This window comes from Epinephelus fuscoguttatus, linkage group LG8 (genome assembly GCF_011397635.1).
Source record: "Epinephelus fuscoguttatus linkage group LG8, E.fuscoguttatus.final_Chr_v1".
Taxonomy (NCBI): domain Eukaryota; kingdom Metazoa; phylum Chordata; class Actinopteri; order Perciformes; family Serranidae; genus Epinephelus; species Epinephelus fuscoguttatus.
In genome coordinates, this window is record NC_064759.1 from 39,191,686 (window position 1) to 39,212,565 (window position 20,880).

Sequence of the window (20,880 nt, forward strand, 5' to 3'; positions counted from 1 at the left end):
TACAGTTGCATATTGTAACTTTTTGGAAATAATTGGCAGCGCAGCCATACACCAATAACTAGGGACGCACCAATATGGATTTTTTCAACTGATACAATAACTGATAATTTCACCTTTTTGTATTTAAAAAGATGGGCATAACCTGAAGTTCATGTACACCTGAGGGTAAGAAAGGCTAAGATGTAGTGAGAAAATATGACCTAACCAAATCAAACTGACATCACTATTGCTAATACAACAAATGCAAAGAACTGCAGAGTGGAGTCTCTACTAACAGAAACAAACAGTGACAGCTGACTCACATGAATGGGTTGAATGCACATCGGCAGGTCTGTGTTACATCTGATGTATGAGATGTTTATATTGTCACGCTGCAGTTTTTAAAACCGTCAGTGTTTTTAGTACCGTTATCACCGTCCCATGATAGACTAGTCTGCAACTACCAAGTAGAATAGCGATGCGCTATCAATTCACCTCACACATTAACACTTAACTCAGACAAACAACGCTGTGTTTCACACACACGCAGCCAGAAAAAGAGACACGCTCCAGGCTGGGTTGCCAGGTAACGATACAAATAATCGCTAACTGTAGCATCACATGGCTAGTGGTTATTAACGAGTTTAATAACAAAGTCGAGCCTTTTAAAAGCTTGGTGTTGGATGTAAGCCGCTGCTGCTATTTAGCTTGTGCTAACACTCTGGAGGCAGTCCCTCAACGCTGTGTATAACCTGTTGAACAGCTGCAGGACGCTTGTCCATCAGGTGGGGTGTCGGGTGGTCAGAGATCAGACCCTCGGCACAATTCTGTTGTCCTCCCCTGGAACTGTGAAAGACGTCCACAATGCAACATGTTTTTCCCTCTAGAGAGCTGCGCTTCTTCTCTGTGTTTATTGGCAGCTCGCAAACCAAGTTTAAAGGTACATGTGCTGACACACACTGTGCTGGGTGTGTAGATGCTGCCCTTGTTAAGTCAATGAATGCAGTGTGGCTTCATATTATTGGTGCTATGTATCTGCTTAGATTTTAATTATCGGAATAATGCATATTTATAAAAATGTCCCATTATTGGCTGATAATTTATTGGCTCAAACATCCCTACCAGTAACATTCTGCTGGATTGCTAGCTGCACAACATGGTGGCTCTGGCCCCACCAGCTTGGCCCATAGACTTACACTATGTGTGTTTATGTGCAGTTTAAAGTGTCCAATTAACAGTCGTACAGTTACGGTTTTGTTTTATAATTGCGGTCTCTTGGGAAATGCCTTAGAGGCAATAGGCTGTTGTTAATGTATGATGGTTAGTAGCCCCTTTCCTCTGACAGATATCAGCAGACTTTAAGAGAACTATTTTTTTTATGTCTGACTGCTGGTTTACCTTTTGCAGTTGACATAATCCTTCTCTGCATTACATTCACTTTACCATCCTTTGCAATTGGTAGGAATATGTATCCTGATGCCTGCATAGTGCTTTGTTCACACACACATACTTGCACAATATACAAACAAAACATTACGCCATAGTACCAGTAGTGGTCAAAAACCCCCTCAGGATATGTTTAAGGATTTTATTTTTAAATTTAATCGAACACCTTAATATCATGGGCTGTTACAAACTTTGCAGCTTCTGGACATGTTCTTGACACTAGGCTATATTTTGTGCTGATATTCAGTGTATTACTGTTAATAAATGTGTTTTCATTCCAAAAACTACCACTGTTCAGGGTTTCCTCCAAGAGCTACACTGTTGTAACAATGGAGATGTCTGTGAAACAGCACGTGAGCCATCATTGGGTAGTTGGAAGCCATCTGAGTGTTGTTTTAGGTGGGTTATTGCCTCCTTAATGCAAGCAGGACAGGTTGCATTGCAGATTTTTGGACTGTAAATTCCTCCCACGCAGTGCTGGTATGATCTCTGTATTGACACACGACTGTAAAGCCTACTGGGCTCTGTTTCCACAAATATAGCACTGAGGAGAAGATACACGGCTACAAACTTATTCTTTGGTATGAAACCAAATGTGTATTTTGAATTGTGTATGGCTTTATCATTACTTTTTTTAAAAAAAAAATTCATTACTTTTTCACTTTATTCTGAGTCAGTTCTCATCAATTAAACATTCCCCACACTCACTGTAAGACTTCCCATTGAGCTCTGTGGGATGTGTAATGAAACTTGTATCCGAATAATGGTGAGCAAGTTTGTGTGTGTGTGTGTGTGTGTGTGTGTGTGTGTGTGTGTGTGTGTGATCTTCCCTCCGCTTATTAGAAAGGCTTTGACATTTACCACGGTAAACACATTCATCAGCAGAGACAGATGATTATCTGTTTAATTTTGGAGCCTTGCAAGACGTCGCAGGTTTTGTTGTTGCAGCCATCAGGGTGCAGCTGTACAGGAACAGCAGCAGTTTGTCGAGAAAAGCCCCTGCCGTGTTTCCTCCAGCGTGTCTCTTCATTAACTCTCCTAGCTCAGGTCAATCCAGGATTCCATTTGTGTATTTTGGAAGAGGAGGAAAATGGGTTGTACTTGGGTGGATTGAAGGTGTTGCAAAAGGAATGTGCTATGTAGGATTTACACTAAATTCAGAGTAAGGACTGCCATTGATGTAATGCATTCCTACACACATGACCAACCCTTAAAGAACTAAGCCAAATATTTTGCAAAGTAAACAAAAGTGAAAAATGATATGTGTATACCACGTGATTTGGATCAGCTTCAAAATTGTATGGGTTCTTCCTTGGTCAACACCCTTCCACCAAGTTTTATTAAATTTTTCTGTAATCCTGCTCGCAAACTTCCTCAGCAGTCGGCCTGTCAGGATAATTACATTATTGAGTTATTGTACAATATAAGGATGTGATCTCTATCATTTGCTGATCAGCAACAGTTGTGTTGACATGCATGTTTCTTTACGCAAAAATGTCAATGTCATTTTAGCCAACATGATGCCATTATAAGACTGGGGCGTAGCAGTTCTCCTTTTTTTTCTCTCTACCTCTGACAACACAGTGTACCTTACTGGTAGCCTGCAGCTGCACATTTGAAATGGCAGAGGCACAGTCCTGATAGTTGTTAGCTTGCGAACCCCTGGCAATGAGCCAAAAAGTCTGTCGGTTTTAGTTTTTCCCTTGAAATACAACATCCTCTCCATAAATCCACCAACAAACCACGCCACTCATAGACCGTCCATTTCCGGTAGCCGACTGCAGCACCACAGCAGGATTTTGAGATAATTGTGGTGTTCCCAGAGCCTCACTAACTTGTCTGTTAGTCACAAGAGGCATCACTTGGTTATGTTTTATCGGCCAAATTTTGTATTAACAGTATTTGTTTGGCAGTTATTTCTGGGATAATGTATTGTCCAACAAAAGTAGTTACTGCTGCAGGCCTACTTGGTCGAGGTAATAATCGACAGAATATGTACTGAATATGTATTGAACATTTTGTGTCTCAGTTGTTTCTTACACCACAGATAGACGACCTTAATGACAGTTATCACCCCAATCATATCTGCAACGCTTCATGTTTGGTGATCTATTGGAAAAGTGGCACTTGTTTTGGACATACTGAACATGTTTTGTTTTTGTTTTTTTTGCTGTAACTTGTGTTCGACATCAGAATCTATTATGTCAGTTGTGAATGCAAGCTGACTACTGTTACTGTCCTTCACAAAAGAGCACACTACAAACTTTTCAGTCCCATTTTAATCCTATAAATCATGCAAAGTTATTACTCAAAAGAGGTACTGTGTACACATTGGAATTCCACATGCTTTATTCAACAGTTCCTTTGATGGAAAGTAGTCAAATTCTAGTAAGTATGTTTTTGTATCTTTTTTAATACTTTCCAGTCATCTACAATTGCATACATTTGTCCAGCTTTCATAGGGAAACATTTTGTCTGTTTTCTGTGTGTCCCTTGTCATCATTCTGTGTCCTCTCTTTTCAGTTTTTGTGGGTTGATGAACAGAGCACAGGCATTTTTTTCCTCAGCAGCTGTTTGTTGAGTTTGAGTCACAGGGTGGGAATTGAAGGTCAGCCATGCTCAAAACTTCCTTTCGATCAGTATGTGGTCAGATCTATCAAAGCTTAACAGATCAGACTGATGGATGAAAGAATCTGCTGCTTCAGATGTGAGAAAAAGCAAACTTTCTGTTGCTGCTGTTACACAGTGGTGGACCATGAGGTGTGTGGTATCCATTTTAACACAGCTTGTAGTTAGGCTGGAAAAACCATAGACAACACTAAAATGAGAGCGTTGTTGTTCTAAAAAATATAGTGTTAAAATTTTATATGAATTGACAAACAGTTAGTGTTCCAGCTCCATCTGTGCCCAGAGTATGCTGCTACAAGAGAGAGACAGAGAGGCACAGCTCCAAAATAGAAAATCTACATTTGGTGGTGAATGCTGATAATGTGCCAGTCTGCCACAAATAAATTAATGTGTGGAAAACGCAAGCAGCAACGTACAGGACTGAAAAAGCAAGCCAACACAGAAGTGCCAAAAACTGCAGTTCTCTGAATGGCCACTTGAGGCTGGCTCCAGAAGCCAGTCAATCCCCATAGACCCTCGTTATTAAAATGTCCAACTTTACAACAGAAATAAACATGTTTACAGCCTGGTCTCCATGGGTAGTTTCAACATTCATGACAACTGTACACGGGGTGAATTTTTTTTACATAACTCATCTGTACATGTATTTAAAGGCACTATGTGTAACAATTTCAGTTGTTCTTTGAGACAAACAAATTTTGCAGTCAAAAGTGTGTCCTAGCACATGTGTATTAACCTCCATCAGCGTATCTAAGTATGTCCGTAAGCTCCAAAATTCTCATTTACATATATATTGCGACCGGTGTCTCATCATGTACGTGCGCCATCTTGAAAATACAGGTTCGTACAGGGACATACTTGAGAAAAACGGAATCGTCTTTTGTGTTTTCACTTGTTGGTTTCCGGTTTCCGCCTGCAGGTAGAGTGATGAAAAGCAGCAGCAAGCAGGCTAGTCACAAGTACCTGTGCATTTGAAAAAAAGCAAAAAGGCAACATGACCGGCGATTTCAAAAAACAAGGGTCAACATCAGGGTAGCCTTTCCCAGGTGGAGAGAGCGGCTAACAGCTGTTAGCGACGCAGTGATGCGAGTAGAGGGATAAGGTGTGTGTGGTTGAGCCACTTGTCAGTTGTGAAAAGACAAGACGTGATTGGTTTGTTTCGATTTACACCCGCCCCAACAGTCCTACGTCGTTAACACAGCCAGCATGGTGAGGAGGGAGTTTGTCAACTCGCGTTGCGTGTGTCTGTGTAGGAGCCTGAATGAATACTCCATGAAGTATCGGACGACATGGTTCCATCAGTGTTATCATAGCTTTTTGGTACACAGCAGCTACCGTTGTTGCAATACGCGTTTATCCGTTTATAGTATCCATTTGAATGCAATATGCGATCTCAACACTAGATGGGAGAAATTCCTACACAGTGCCCGTTTAAGGCTGTCTACCATTTACCTCAGCTTCTCAGTCAGATCCATATCTCACTCCTCCATAGCTCCACCTTTTCATCCAAATATGGTCACTTCTGGCTCCAGAAACCAAGATGGCGATGGCCGAAATGCCAAACTCAAGGCTTCAAAACTGGAGTCCACAAACTAGTCCACAGCCTGTGAGGTGAAGTTTTAACATTTTTACTGTAAACTGTAGCCCTCATCCACATACTAAATTGATCTAATTTAAATGTAGAAATACAACATATATGCATATTGGATTCCTGTTAAGCTTACACAGTTTCTACCAAAAGGCTCGAGATCGGTATTTTAATTTTACCAGTAAGAGAGTAAAGCAGTGGAGTAGGCTTCTTAATAGCCAATAAGATGAATGGGTACCTGAATCTCTTGTTCATATTCGTCAAGGCTGCCAAACCAGATAATTACACAGGCTCAAAGTGACACAGCATCTGCTGTTTTTACAAACTGCATCAGTTTTGTTGTCAACACTCACTTCTGCAGCTAGGTGTCTGTAAATGTCCATTAGCTCAGGCGCTGTGTCTAAGAGTGTAACAAGAAATAGGGTGTAACCTTCAAAAACCAGTGACTGTCATCTTCAATACATTTAATACAAGAAAGGATATATTACATTAATTATATTACAGCAGTCATGTGTTCACTGCAGAGACTAGTGATATGCTGAAATGTAGTGGATTTTAAACCAGTCATCTCACCCTCTTCCATCACTCTCTTTTTTTGACTCATTTCTCCTCCTGTGTCTCTGATTGCCAAACCGAGCATCATATGCATAAACCTGACAGCCTCCACAATCAAAGTCCAGCACCTCAAACTGCTGTAGCTGATGTCTCTGCCAAATTATTTTGCCTGTGAAAGAATTTGATGACACACAGGAGCAATTTTACACAATTTGTACTTCAGAGAAGAGGGAATCCGTCTGCGTCTCACAGCCCCATGGCTTTTTGCCTTGTAGTTTATACGGCAGAGTGTGGCAGCAGGTCCCTGTGTTACTCTGCTAATCAGCCTGTAATCCCTGTGCTGCTGATGTGAGAAGTGATGCTCCATGTGACTCTATCATTTTCTCATCAGTGCTCTCTTTGTCTCCGTCTCTATCTCTCTTCTCCCTCTACGTCTCTGTCTGAGGGACTGTTGCTTCTCTGTGATTGGGCCATTGTTCTGACTCGCTCACAGAGCCAGCCTGTTGGGCATGTTTACATGGATTCATGCTTCTAGGCTGCTGGCTAATGCAACACCTTTGTTCTTTTAATTGCTTGCTGTTTCAGCCACAGGCTGAAAGGAATGAATAATTCCACAGCTACATTTCCACCGAGTGAAGAACTTCCTCACTCTGAATATGAATGTGCCCAGGCAGCGCGGTATATGGGCAGCAGCTCCTTATACAAATACATAAAAAACACCTTCTCTGTACTGTTAATATCAGTAAATATTGAACACAGTCATTTGGTGAACAAACAGGACAATCCACCAAAAGAACTGGCAGCTTCCACACTGAATCAAATGGTTTGTCACCAGGTCGGATTTAGTAGGAGTAACAGGCAATTTAAAGCTGAATTCATTACTGGCCATTTGGCGGCAGTGGAACCAGCTGAAACCACTATATCCAGCATAATATCATCTTATAAAGTTGTTATGTGTAAATAGTGCTGTATTGTTTTTAATTTGTTTTCATCCATCCACATAACCATCGTAACACTTACAAACCAGGTGGGGAGATATGTGGGGGAGGAGACCACACCCACTCAGAAGATGACTGTATACCATTTCATACCATTAGCGCAGCTTGTGATGCTTCATTTTTTGTTAAAGAGTATCTTTGGTGCAGCTTTAGATTTGGTTTGTGAAGATTGCAACCAATATATTTATTGAAGAGAAATTTTTATATGTAAAAAATCTACTTGCCCGTGCTCTCTTGTGGACAAACTATGGAGCATTGTTCCTAAATGACCTCAACACATATTTGGCGTCTCTGAACTGAAGTTGCTTTTTGCAGTAGCCTTTATTGGCCGATATCAACCAGCACAGATACAGACTATAGGGACATTTATTGGTATGACTCTGACCACCGTAAGATCAGTTTACTCCTGATTGGCAGGATGACTTGTCTTCTAAATGTGAGAAAATTACCCTAATAATGTCATCAGGGTTTTCTTGTATTAGGCCTGGTGACTACAAATGTATAACAGAAAGCCTGTGGTACAACTGATGTGGAGTTTAAATAAATTGCTATTTATAATTGAGGGAGGGTCTGATGTAGTGATACCTAAGTTACAGCCCATGGGCTATAAGCTAGCCTTCAATAGGGCCCGCCAACCATTTTCTACACAATAAAAATAAATTGATTCACACTGGGAATCATATTTTGGACTTTCTGTGTAAAAAAGGAGCCAGACTCCATTAGAAGCATCAGAGTAGAGTTACTGTTTTTTTTTGTTTTGTTTTGTTTTGTTTTTTTTAAGTGCTGGGGGACTATTCCCCTGACCCCCTGAACTCCGGGCTGAGCCCTAAATGTCCTCAAGTCCTAGGAATGCCCCATCGTGCAACTGACCTGTGCCGGGCTGCTGCATGGGATTTGCTTCATTTACTCAATTTATCTGATGAATATTATTAATATTTGTTTATTAAGCGGCCCCTGGCCTCCTCCTGTCATTTTGCAAAAGTGCCCCCCAGGCAAAGCAAGCTGAGTATCTCTGGAGTCTAATGAGAGATGCTATCAGAATGCATTATGGGAAGAGTAATGCAATCCACTGGAGAGCTACCCATACTAGGGACTAAGTTATGACTCAAGTATATAATAATCAATGTTAAATATAAAACAATGATTCATGAATCCCAGGCTCAGAGCCACCCTTGCTAAACTCTGTTCTCCATCTACAAAAGCCTGAAATCACCAGTGCTCAGTGTTATTTTGTGAGCTTGGATCCTGCAGCCGTCGGTGCCTGATCGCCTTCAAAAGCCATAATACAACACATAACAGCAGAGCTTCACAGAGTCCCATTGATTAATTGACAGCAAACATAAAGTTTAATCTTTGGGTCAGGTTTCATTCAGAGGACTGCACTGTGCAGCTCTGGCTCAAATCTCTTGTATCGCTGCCATATCCTATTCTCCTCTGCTGCAGAGTAGATGAAAGTGTGTTAATAGCTGCTCTCCATCTGTTAGCATCTGAAACATGATAGATCGATAGAGGATGGTGTGTGTGTGTGTGTGTGTGTGTGTGTGTGTGTGTGTGTGTTACAAGGTTGGAGGTAAGGAGGTGGGGGGCAGTGCTCGGCATTAGTAATGAGGGGAGGCTTGACATGAACAGGAAGCTCCAATAGAGCACTGCATGTTGGGCGATCAGACTCCCTCTCCACAGGTTGGCAGGAGGAGGAGGAGGAGGAGGAGGTAGAGGTGGAGGTGGGGGTGGGGTGTGGCGTGTCTGGAGATAAATGAGGCAGAGCTGTCAATAAAGAGCAGCTCTTTATCCTCTGTTAAGGCTCTATTCATTTCATTACTGTCAGGCTTGTCTGGTGAAAGAGGCCTAGGTGGTTTTCCCTGGACGCTTTTTGGTACGAGGTGAAGTTAGAGAGCTGCCAGGACAAGGCGGGATGAGGCAGGGTGAAATAGGATGAGGCAGAATGAGACGTGAGGCGGACTGAGATACAATGAGACAGGATGAATCACTGTACCTGAAGAAAAGCCTTTTGGTAGTAAGTGAAATAGATACAGGGACTTTGCCATAGATTAGGGTTTTGAGAATTGACACCCTTGAAATAAACCAGGGGTTATTTCAGCCTCACAAAGGGGGTGTTCCTTTGTTGTAAGGCAACTTTTTTTTTTTTTAACCACATTCCCCCAACAAGACTGCAGAGCTGCCTGGACTCTGGAGGCAGGTTAGCTGCAATCAGAGGCATTCACTTTCAGTCCCAAATATAAATTCAATAACAGACAAGTCTCAGTCTGGCTTATTTCAAAGTGTGTCTGATTTACATAGAGGTTTGGGACATAAAATTGTACAGGACGCTTTATAGCCTTTACTCAATGCTTTCTACAAAGTCATGCACTTTTTGAATTCTTCAGAGATATTCAGATGTTAGGCATTGTGAAGCAACTGCTGTTTTCTAAGCCCAAATATACTTTTCCCATGGCCTTGAGGATTTGTGAAGGTTCATGTGATGTAAAATTTGTCATCTTCCCACGTTCATGAGAGTCTGTGTGAATCACCTGGTTGCAGCTGAAAATTTAAGGCCTAGGCATACGGAACCCACTTTAGCCCCTGCTGCATTGCATTACGTTGCCTGGGTCTCAGCCAAAAACTTGCGCATGGACACACCACGAAGACTACAGCAGACGGCCAACAAGGACATATGTTCTGCACCTCCATGACAGGAAATAACCTTCCATACTGGAAGACAGCAGGAGTTTGTATTTGCGATTGAAAAAAGGGAAACCAGAAGACTGTCTTGAAGCTAGTTAGCCAGTAAGCATATTAACGACAATGCTGAAAGTACAAAGGATATCTACCGTGTACAAGCGAACAGTAACACAGATCATCAGGAAACGTTTCTGCTAAGGAGCTCAATGGCACTCTCACTTTTGTTTCTCTGCTCGTGCGCTGAGCTGAACTGCCAATCATACTGAGTTAATTCACCAATGGGCTCCATCATGCCAAATCAGTGTGAGAAAGCCAACTAGTGCCAATGAGGGCCAACAGTGCATGACAAAACATAACATGACAAAAAAAGGCAGGCAAATTAAACTGGGCTGTAAATAATGTGTTATGCCACTGTCAGCTGTAATAAACACAATAAATACAAATTTAATATATTCAGGGTCATATGTCCTCACCACACACTTTGGAGCTATTACTGGCACAGGGTTGTTTCCCACGTCATATTTCATTTATAAATGACAAGAAGCATAAGCTAGCTAACGGTGGCAATACATGTTGGTCTCTACCTGATAATGTGTCATGATTGGCATGATGATATTCACATGTATCGGCCATTGAAACTATGCATTTTTATTTGATTTTTTTCTTTTAAATTAATATGAATACATTAGCACATTAAGATATAACATAACTAACTTTGCAAATTGAAAAAAAAAAAAAGTTAGTTTTGATATTTTGTGTGGGGTGTCACATTGTTAGGTTCCAATAATAAAGTCTGTTTTCAGCTTTAAAAGAAGGAAACTGCCATACAAATGGTACACACACAATTATACATTTTGAATTGAACAGGTGTAACATACAATACTAAGAGACAACAGACTACAGATTAAAAGCATATAAAGCTAGGAATGTTTCCAAGATTAAAAAACAACTTAACACTGTGTTTATTAAGTGTTCTGATTTGAGATATGAGAGGTGCTTGAGCTGTTAGAAGTGGTGTCCTGAATGAACCTGTTATCAATAAAGAAAAACAAATTGCTGTTGTTGACAAGCCCAGATGCACAGTTTGATTAAAGTTTGCTTAATTAACTGTGTTTGGAGAGGAAACTTCAATCTGTAGGTATGATACAGTGCACTTTCCTCTAAAGGCCTGCTTTAGAGAGATTTTCTGATAGACAGTGTTTTATTGGTTCTGACGACTTATCTTTAACTCCATCCCACCCTCGTGTTTCCCTACAGGAACACTTAAATATACACGATTATTTCTCCTTCTATTTCTCTCTCCCTCTCTCTGTCCGTGGGGCCGACAGATCATTATGTTTGATCAGTGGAAGGCTTCACTGTGCTGGTGTCCCTGGCTAAATAACACACTGCGGCCATCAGGTTCTCTCCATCTGAAATCGACATCAAGGAACCAAACGGGGATCTCGTGGTGGCTGTAGTCAAAGTTACTGCCACGTTTGCCTCATTTAAATTTGTGGCCAGGTGGAACTAATCTTAGAGGTTTTTTTAGCCCAGAGAATGGGCTTAAAGATCATATTTCATATTTTGGGGTCAATGGAACAAGAAGCCCCAAGCTCTTCAAGAACTGGACGATACACTACAATTAGATCCTGATCAGACCATGTCATTTAGATGGACTTTTCTGGCTATATGTATGGCTGTCATTTTTTTTTTAAATTTTGGACTTACTACTGAGAGGCCATTTTTGTGACTTGTCTACTGTTTGAAATATTTAATCTAGATTAGTACATTGGCCGACTCACTATTGCATCCATCGTGAATATTTGTTGGCTACCTTGTGTGATTGGGAGGTCACGGCCACCACTCTTTGGGCTTTGTCTTTCTTTTTAAAATTTCCACCGCTGCTTTGCCCTATATAGTAGAATATACATTAGCATAAAGTCTCAGCAATTAATTCATATTTTTTGGCCACTTGGGGGCAGCATAACAAGCTGTTAACTTAACTTTTATCACCTTATGACATTGATGTGGCAAATGTGTTTGCCACTGTAACAGTGGGGTAACTGTAACAGTTACCCATTTACTCATCCAGCAGACACAGAGCAACATTTCAGTTCATTTGGATTCATTTTTGTACCCACCTGATGTCAGTTTCACACAGGATACAAACAACAGTCTCCTCAGTAAAAGTCTTTGTCTTTCGTTGAAAATCAAAAAGTAAAACTAGGCAGCGCTGATCAAATATAAACCAAGATTCTATTACTGTGTTCCAATTTCTTTCCTCAAATGTTTTCAGAAACATGTTTAAGTGCACTGTTGTTGCTGTAAGAGATTGTTTCTTGCTAGCCTGACATTATTGTTTCAAACTGACATTGCATTACCCACCAGCAGGAGCGTTTATTGGTCTGGTGTGGCGCAGTGCATTCTGGTAGTTGTAGGTTTTCTCTCTCTTGAGCAAAAGTGTAATTTTCGTCTGTTTTCTCTGGTTCTGTAGCACCAATTTCAAAAGTATTTGTGTTTTTCTACTGCAAAGACATCCTAGTTTTATTAAAAGGCAATCTTTCTAGCAGTAAAATTCTTCTTCAAATCCACACTAATGCAATGCCATGCCAACATACCTGCTCTGTCGACTTAGAACAGCCTCCAAAGCAGCATCTATCTTTATCCATAGTGCCTGCCATTGCTCTGCTGACTCCTCATGGGTTCGGGTGCATCGCTTCACGATGCTTGACAACAGCTTGACAACGGGTTAAGTCTCTGATCGAGTCCCTCCATGGCACTCATGTTTTATGTTACCCAGAGAGAACGTGTTTCATGTCATGATGCCAGAAGAACTGGTCAATGTCAGCTTGGTGGAGAAAGTGGAGTCAAGGTCTGGACCGAGGCAATAACTGTAAACTCAATTAAGTACTAATTCATTAAGTAATTATGTAAGTTAGGATGAGGCCAGTGATGCTGTGGCTGTCTGCTTTGATTGATTGCATCTAATTTCCTTAATTGAAATGACAAAGAAATTATATTTAAAGGGGAACTAATGTTTTTTTCAACCTGGGCCCTATTGTCCGATGTACTTTTGTCTAAATGAGTGATAGGATGTTCAGTATTTGACATTGCTCCAGTATGAAGCTAGGGCTGACCTGTCTGCAGCCTGTGAGCACGCAATATACTAATTAATAGGGCACTCAGACAGCGTCAAACAACGTCAAAATACGTCCACTAAAAGTGCATTTTTTTCCACACAGATAGTCTCGGATTGTTAGTATAATTATCCGACAACATAACGGAAAGGAGAAATGAACATCTAATCATCAAATTCAAATGGCTCATCCAGATCCAGTTGGTCAAAATCGGGTAAAAATTCGGACATGTTTGTTGTGGCAAGTCAAAACACTCACTCAGAGAGTGAAAGTCTGGCTCTGAAATCTCACGTCTCACGAGATTTGAGTTGTTGCAGGAAGTTACCGTTGGAGTGGCCTTACAAATGCAATTTTGAACTTCCTATCACTCATTTAGACAAAAGTAGATCGGAAAATAGGGCCCAGGTTGAAAAAAACATTAGTTCCCCTTTAATGTGGATTAGTTAAATCATGGCAATTACCTGATTGGGTGGTGTGTATTGGTACTATTACCAATCAGATGTGCTGATTAATGTATCCCCACACAAACTCCTGAGAGCAATATCTTGCACTTTGGCCCCTAATGCTCCTCTATCTTTACCAGCAGATCACTGACTTGGTCTGTCTGCTGGGCAGGTAAGGGTATCAGACCTTTCTGGCTGAAATCAGCAGCCTGTAATGTTGTGGACTATAAGATCAAAAAAATCCACTGAAATATTCTAAAATACTCTGCAGAGAAGCAGATCTGCAAAGTTGGTGATTGTTCTCTGTGGGTTCAGCCCTGTGGGTGACTTCTTTCATTTTGAGTTTTTGTTAACACAAAACAATACTGATTAGTGCAGCTTTAAATAAAATAAATACATAGTATTTTAATGTTGAGGTCCAGTGTGTTTGCAAATCATTTAATGCAATTTCTGACTACCACCTTCCCAAAACTTATCAATTTAGCTGTGGTGTATAATTGGAGGTTATGTTATGTTTGCTTCTCAAAATATTCTGTTCCTTTTCATTCAGACCTGCACTGAACATTCTGATGTCCTTGTAATTATTCATCAGTGTGGCAAACTGAGCACCTTTTGTTTTTCATATAATAACTTAAACAACACATGACAATTTCCTTAAAAAAAAAACCACACTCATTTCAAATCAATCAGCACACTCAGCTGACAACTGCACAATAGTCGCTGCAAGAACAAACCAGGAGTTTGTATTTGAATGATATTGTTTACCATTTTAAGACTATTTTCCATGTCATAGCTTTTCCATAAAGAAACACTGATCATAACAATTTAAAACAGCAAAGCCACTCAAGGGGAAGCAGTCCTTTGTATAATGTAAAAGAGATGTGTAATAAAAGAAGTGGGCCAAAAAGTGAAATACAGTGCTATCATCTAATGAATGTGTATTTAAAACATCAGCAAATTGTTTTGGCTTTAATAAGCAAAAACAAAAAGGACTATTGATCATGGTGTTGCTGTCTGTGTCTCATCCCTGATAAAGTGGAGTAATGAATGGCTGCAGGTGTTGCCTCTTTTGTAATTAATAGTCTTATAATTGGACAAATTAATGAGCTGGCAGGTGAAGTATGGGAGCAGACATGTGAGGGAAACAGTCGTCTCTCAGGAAAAGACCAATCTGAACTTGTGCAATGGAGAAAAACTTAGCTAAACCACTGGCTCCCTCCCTCCATCTGCTTCTATTCCATGCGTCGTTCTCCAGAGCCCAAGTCACTGCAGTGGCTCTCAGTTTACAGAGCAAACAATAACAGCTGATGGATTGATTTCTCATTGTGAAGATAAATAGAATCAGTGTAATCCCATTCCGTTGTCTGATGAGATACGAAGTCTAATTCATATCTCGTCTCTTCCATTTCACAGGTTCTTGTGAATCTCGGGGCAGACTGATGCAGCCATGGGCCGATCGCTGGATCTTTGAGAGCAACCTTCCTCCCCCTCCTCCTCCACCACCACGTCCTTTTCCTCCTCCTTCTACTCCTCTTCCTTTGCCCTACACAGGTGGAAGTTGAGTCCTCCAAAGCCAGAGACCAGCCATCAGCCTATGATACCTTCTCCTTCCCTTCATCTGCAAACCATGACAAGCATTGTTTCTCGAATTCCTGGCCATTCAAGGTGGCCTCTCCCAGTGCTACTCTTGTATTTTGCCCCTCTGCTGCTGATGGAGGGTTGTTGCCACGCAGCCCCCTCAGGCCCAGAGTCAGACTCCTGCTCCACCTTAGTCCAGAGCCGCTTCTTTGGCTTCTTCCTGTCATCATCAGTGTTCCCCACCATGCCTTGTTCCTGGACCCTGCAGAACCCTGATCCGCGGCGCTACACCATCTTCATCAAGGTCACCAAACCTACCGAGGACTGCGTGCCGTCGCAGCTCCGCACCTTCCAGTATGACTCCTTCCTGGAGACCACGCGCACCTACCTGGGCATGGAGAGCTTTGATGAGGTGGTGAGGCTGTGCGATACCTCTGCCCCAGTGGCTTTCCTGGAGGCCGGAAAGCAATTCCTCCAAATGAGGAAGGGACTTCCTCGGGTGGGAAAGGCCATCACGGATGGCAACGGGGATTTCAAAACTGAGTACCTGGTGGTGGGAAAGCGTAACCCCAGCATGGCGGCCTGTCAGATGCTGTGCCAGTGGCTAGAGGACTGCCTGGCCTCAAGCACGTCTAACAGGCCCTGCGGCATCATGCAGACTCCGTGTCTGTGCTGGGAGCCGCCGCCACAGCTCAGTGAGGGGGATAGCTGTTATCACAATGGAGTTTACCTGGAAAACTGTTTACCCAGCGTGAAAGAGAGTGGAAAAAATGCTGAGATAAATGGTGAGTATGAAAGATTTTATGGCTTTTTAACTAAAAAAAAAAGATGACTTGTAAGATATTATTTGCTGAGGGGATTACATCATAGTTCATATGTCAACTGCACAGTTTCCAAAAGCATGTAAGTGCAAAGATTAACGATTATCTTTGCCTCTCTGTAAAACAATAGGGGAAAACAAGTCATGCATTCAAGAGACTATGGGAAAAATAGATTTACTTTTGTTTGGTCTGACCTCAGAAGGTCACCCTTGGAGTTTTAGCATGCTCTCAGCAAAATGGCAGAGAAATGGCATCTTCAGTAACAATCAAGCCAGTGAAAATGTGTATGATTTGTGAAAAGTGAGGATAATTGTGTGACATTGGCTCAAAAGCAAGTGGAGTGCTTTGGCTGAAGTAGAGGAGAGAAAGAGGGACAGAAAGAGGCAAATGGAAGGTTTAGGGTTTCATCTGATGGAAGCGAGCTCTGTGACCTTGCAAGGTCGGCACCGCATTCCATCCCTCTGCAGTCCAGGGAGGGACACTCGATCGGCCTCCGGGAAGCCTGAGGAAATAGAGGAGAATCAAGTGCTGATATTGGATAGCTCTGGGGATGCTCAGAAGAGAAGGGGGGTGGCGATGTAAAGAGAGACAAAAGAGGAAGATAGAAGGAGAGAGGCAGAAATGCAGTGGAATAAGGGCCTGTGGCTTGAGGTCTAATTGTCTGCTGCTTGATCCCGGCTCCCCTCCCCTTTCCTCGGCAGACAGGATGTGGCCTGACATCTCTATCCTGGCTTCATCAGGACTATGGCCAGAGGGATGGAACATTTCTTGGCTGCCTTTTCTTCCCCTAACCTATCCACCATCTAACTCTCCCTCCTTCCTCTGCTTCTCTCAGTCGCTTCCCCTAATCAGCCTGTGGTCTTATTCTCTCAGTCCTCCTCCTCCTCTTCTGAGCCACCATCGCTGCCTCCCGATCTTTCCCTCCCCAGGCTGATAGTGGGCTGATACTGAGCCAGTCGTGGGAAGCCAACCAAGCAGAGAAGATGTTGCGGTGGGTATCTCCTGCCTTATCCTCCTCCAGTCTCCAGAGCGGCTAATATCCCCTTGCCGCCCCAGCCTCCTCTCTGCTAGTTATGGCACTTATGTAATCCCGCTTATGGTGCTCAACAGCGGGGTGTGGGCTGTTTGTGCCTTAAGGTGTGAAAAATAAAAAAGAAATATACCATCCACTGTTGGCTTGTGGAGAGATAGAAAGAGAAGAACGCATTATAGCTTTTCTTCTCCCTCTATGTGCTTCAACCCACACGGGCGAAGCGCCTCTTGGATGATAATCCTGGGTTCAGAGTGAATGAGTGGCTATGGAGCCCTGTGATGAGCTCAAATGGAAGAGGCAAGCAGTCACTGAATATTTGGCTGGATGGGTGACTGGATGGATTGAATTGGTGGATGAAGATAAAAAGAGGATGGGGAGACGTAATGGATTCTGTGTGGAAATAGGTCGGGGATCCAGGCAGTTATTGCCCGCTGTGCAGTGAAGAGAGGAAGAGAGGGGTGATAGTTGTGAGTGATGAATGGATGAAAGACAGTAGATACAGAGACAGAGTGGGAGAGGGGAATAAAGGAGAGTGAAGAGGCTGACAAGCTGAGAGGGGGAGTTGTCTCAGGTGGACGGGCTTGATGAGGATAGATAGTTGTTGCTTGGGTCAGGCAATACGCAGCTGGACCCGTTTGGTCTCAGCACCTTCAGTAACCGAGGACTTCATAGATTACAGTCTATCTCTCAGCCTCTTTCACTCCCTCTCTGCAGAGGGACTGAGGGTCCCGCCCAGTAGCAGATGGAGGGGTGAGACCTTCTGTCAGGACCCGAGCTCTGCTCGTGTCCAGCTGATGGGGGCTAGATGTGGAGCTGCCTCCTTAAAGGCAGTGTGGGAGCTTTGCCTTGTGCTCAACCTCTCCTCATATGGCCTTATATGCCCAAAGCAAAAAAATAATAATGGAAATACAACATAGAAAAGTGAACTCTATGCAGTTTTCTTTGTCCAAGCAGCTTATTGCTGAGGGGACAGAGAAAAGTCTTGTTCTCTTTGATAGAAACTTTATATTAAAACTACTTTTTCAGAATTAGAAATCTTTTCTCTGGTGCCTCCCAAACATAGCCTGGCAATCACAGTGAAGAGATGGCACTTTGTTTGATTCAGCTTGACGTTATATTAACTTAGTAGTCATATGTCCACGTCACATCAAAATGTATCTCCAGTGCCAATTTTCACTGCCACTGTGGGAAGTAAGCTGCCCATTTTGTAGCAATGGGCATGGTCAAGGGTACTGAAGTAGGGGTGGTTGATGGACATGTAGTACGACTGGGTTTGCATCTAGTCACAGGGTTACAATTTAAGTTGCCTTTTTGTCATTCCCTAACTCTAACCATACCTTATGTCCTCCCTAAGCTTTACTATAGCTTTTAATCATTTCCCAACCTCATCCATACCTTACGATCATTTCTGAACCTTTACCATACTGTACGATAATTTCCTAACATTCACCATACCTTACAATCATTTCCTAACTTTTAACGTATGTTAGAATCATTCCCCAATCTTAACCATACTGTCCTTGCCTGCATAAATTTTGTAAAAATAAAGGAGTGGTACTTGAAAACACAACCCTGGTAAATAATCCAGGGTTTTGCAGAACTGTCCAATATCAGCATTTTCTGTTTGAAAAGGGGTTTGTTTTGTTTCAACCAAATCAATCAGTAGCAAGTGACATACTCGCCCCAATAATGTCCTTTTCAGTCAACGCAGAAGGTGGCAACAAGCCGTTACCTTAACGTCTTTCACAATGATCAGAGAAACATGGTGATTTTCTTTGTCATTTTCTGTTCTTTCAGTTCCTAGTAAGCATGGTGTTGATTAAGCCAGTGGTTCTCAGTCAGGAGTCAGGAGACCCCCAGTGGTCCTTGAGGGAGCTTCAGGGGGTCCCCAAGAAAATGGGTAATAGTTTCTTTTCACTATTTAATTCACTATAACATAAGGCCAGTGTAAGTAAGAGTCAAAAAAGGACTATTTTGATCATAGGTTTCACTTCCTCCACAATTATTTCCTCAACTATAGTTGACAATTAGAGAATTCTGATCTTAATTTAATCTAACAACCAATATCTTTTCAGGTAGAGGTCCCTGAAGACAATCTTATAAAACTGGGGGTCCATGATCTAATGTGTGACTCTCCAGGAGTAGCCCTTTGTGTACATGAGGTGAATGGTTAGATTAATATATTGACCTTCAGAGTGATGCAGCCGATGCTAATAATACAAAATCAGATGTTGCCCAGTGAGTGTGGTCAACCTCTGGAAGGACAGATATGGTACAGCTTGATCATCTGTTTTACTATGTCAGTAAGATGATCAATGGGAAGTGCTTAACCTTTATTGATTCGAATGTGACCTTTTGATCATATTTAAAGGAAGAAAGGATACATCACATGTTTTGTAAGTGTTTTTATTCAATATCACTCCGGTTTCAATTAAGAGTCTCCATGTCCCTGATTTTGGGAGACATGAAAACAAATATCCTTGAAAATTATTTTAATCACAAAAGATTTGCAAAGAGCAGCTTCATAGAAATGTCATTTAAAAAAAAAAAGAAGACATAAATAATCATCCCTTAATACGTTATTTCATCTGAGCAGGAGTATGTTAATTCGTCCATGTGAACACAGCTCCTGTGCTGTGTGAGAAATCTTTAACCTTTAAGTCGAGAGGACTGGTGATTTCAGGGCTATTTTTGGAATGTTCTGACATTCAAATGGTCAAAGTTAAAGGTTCTGGGACAAAATATCGGCTGTTGGTAGCTTCAGTCCGGAGATACTGTCCACAGAAATCCATTTTGGTAGACCTCCAACGCATATTTGTGCACGTGTGTGGATGGGTGTGATTTGTGTCACGAAATGTGGTGTGGCACGGAGCAGGAAAGGATTCATTTGTTAGCCCTCGGTGGACAGCAGGGGAGGCAGTGAGTGATTAAAGGATGGATGTGAGAGATGTGAGGAGATGAGAAAACACATGACTCAATCTGAACAAAAGAGACATGTTTGTGATAGCTTTGAGAAAGCACCAGAAATGGACAACAAAGTGAACTGAAGGTGGAGGAGGACACATACAACTTACCCACAATGCCATGGGATCATCTGGGTTGTGACCTTGGCTGCTTATTATGCACTCTCACTTTTGGCTGGGCAGTCATTTTCAAGTGTGAAATATTTAATAAAGCTTGGAAAATAAGCAAACAAGGACACAGTGTCACAGACTAAAAAGCACTCTGCTCCGAGACACTGAGAGAAGACACAGTTCTTAGCAGTGTCACTGCAAAAACAAAGGTCTGTGGCTGAAACCAATTTTGCTGGAGCCTCTCTGTATGGAATTTGCATGTTCTTTAGGCCTACATGATGGTACATGACAATTTGAAAATCCCAAATTAGCCGTAGAAGATGCATGTCAATCACTGTATCCCAGTTGAGTGGTAGAATTATTCAATGTTTGCTTTTCTAGACTGAATACACCATAAAGTACCAACAAGACCTGGCCCATTTCTGAATCTCCTTCAAATGTGGCCAAGAAATACAGCTTCTCTTTCTGTAAATTTGTGTTCTGCTTTACTGTACAGCCGTCGCTCTTCCACAATCTATTGTGCACTGGTCAGTTTTTTCAACGAAACCTTCTCGCAGTCATCATTTACTGGAGTAGACAGGAAAAATCAGGTGGCTAAATCATATTTACCAGGTGTTTGTGTTCAAACAGTCATCAGTCAATGACAAACACTGCAGGATGTATGGAAGCTTAAATATATTGTTAATCCCAGGGTGTTACAATTAAAATAGAAGGGCACTTGAAGCAGAGTCCTCTGCCAAGACCAAAATCCCTATCTTGCAATGCTGATGATGCAAGATACGACATTCAGGGCATTGACTGGCGGCAAACAACTATTTGCTTTGTAAGGATTTAGTGGAGCGATGTTGTCTGCAGAGAAATAGTCACGCTCCATCTGTGTGTTGTAATACAAGCTCCCCTGTCAACACATTCTCACCCTGGCAACATCACACACTGACG

At 42.0% G+C, this 20,880-nt stretch overlaps 1 protein-coding gene across 5 annotated transcripts in view; it reads left to right on the plus strand.

The window, feature by feature from the left end:
- Nucleotides 1-20,880, plus strand: part of adgrb1a (adhesion G protein-coupled receptor B1a) — a 255,606-nt gene that overhangs the window by 49,096 nt on the left and 185,630 nt on the right. For all 5 annotated transcript variants that reach the window (XM_049584034.1, XM_049584031.1, XM_049584036.1 and 2 more), the window contains exon 2: nucleotides 14,849-15,798. In XM_049584034.1, coding sequence (XP_049439991.1) covers nucleotides 15,030-15,798 — 769 coding nt within the window. In that variant the 5' untranslated portion in view covers nucleotides 14,849-15,029. The remainder of the gene's footprint in view (nucleotides 1-14,848; nucleotides 15,799-20,880) is intronic.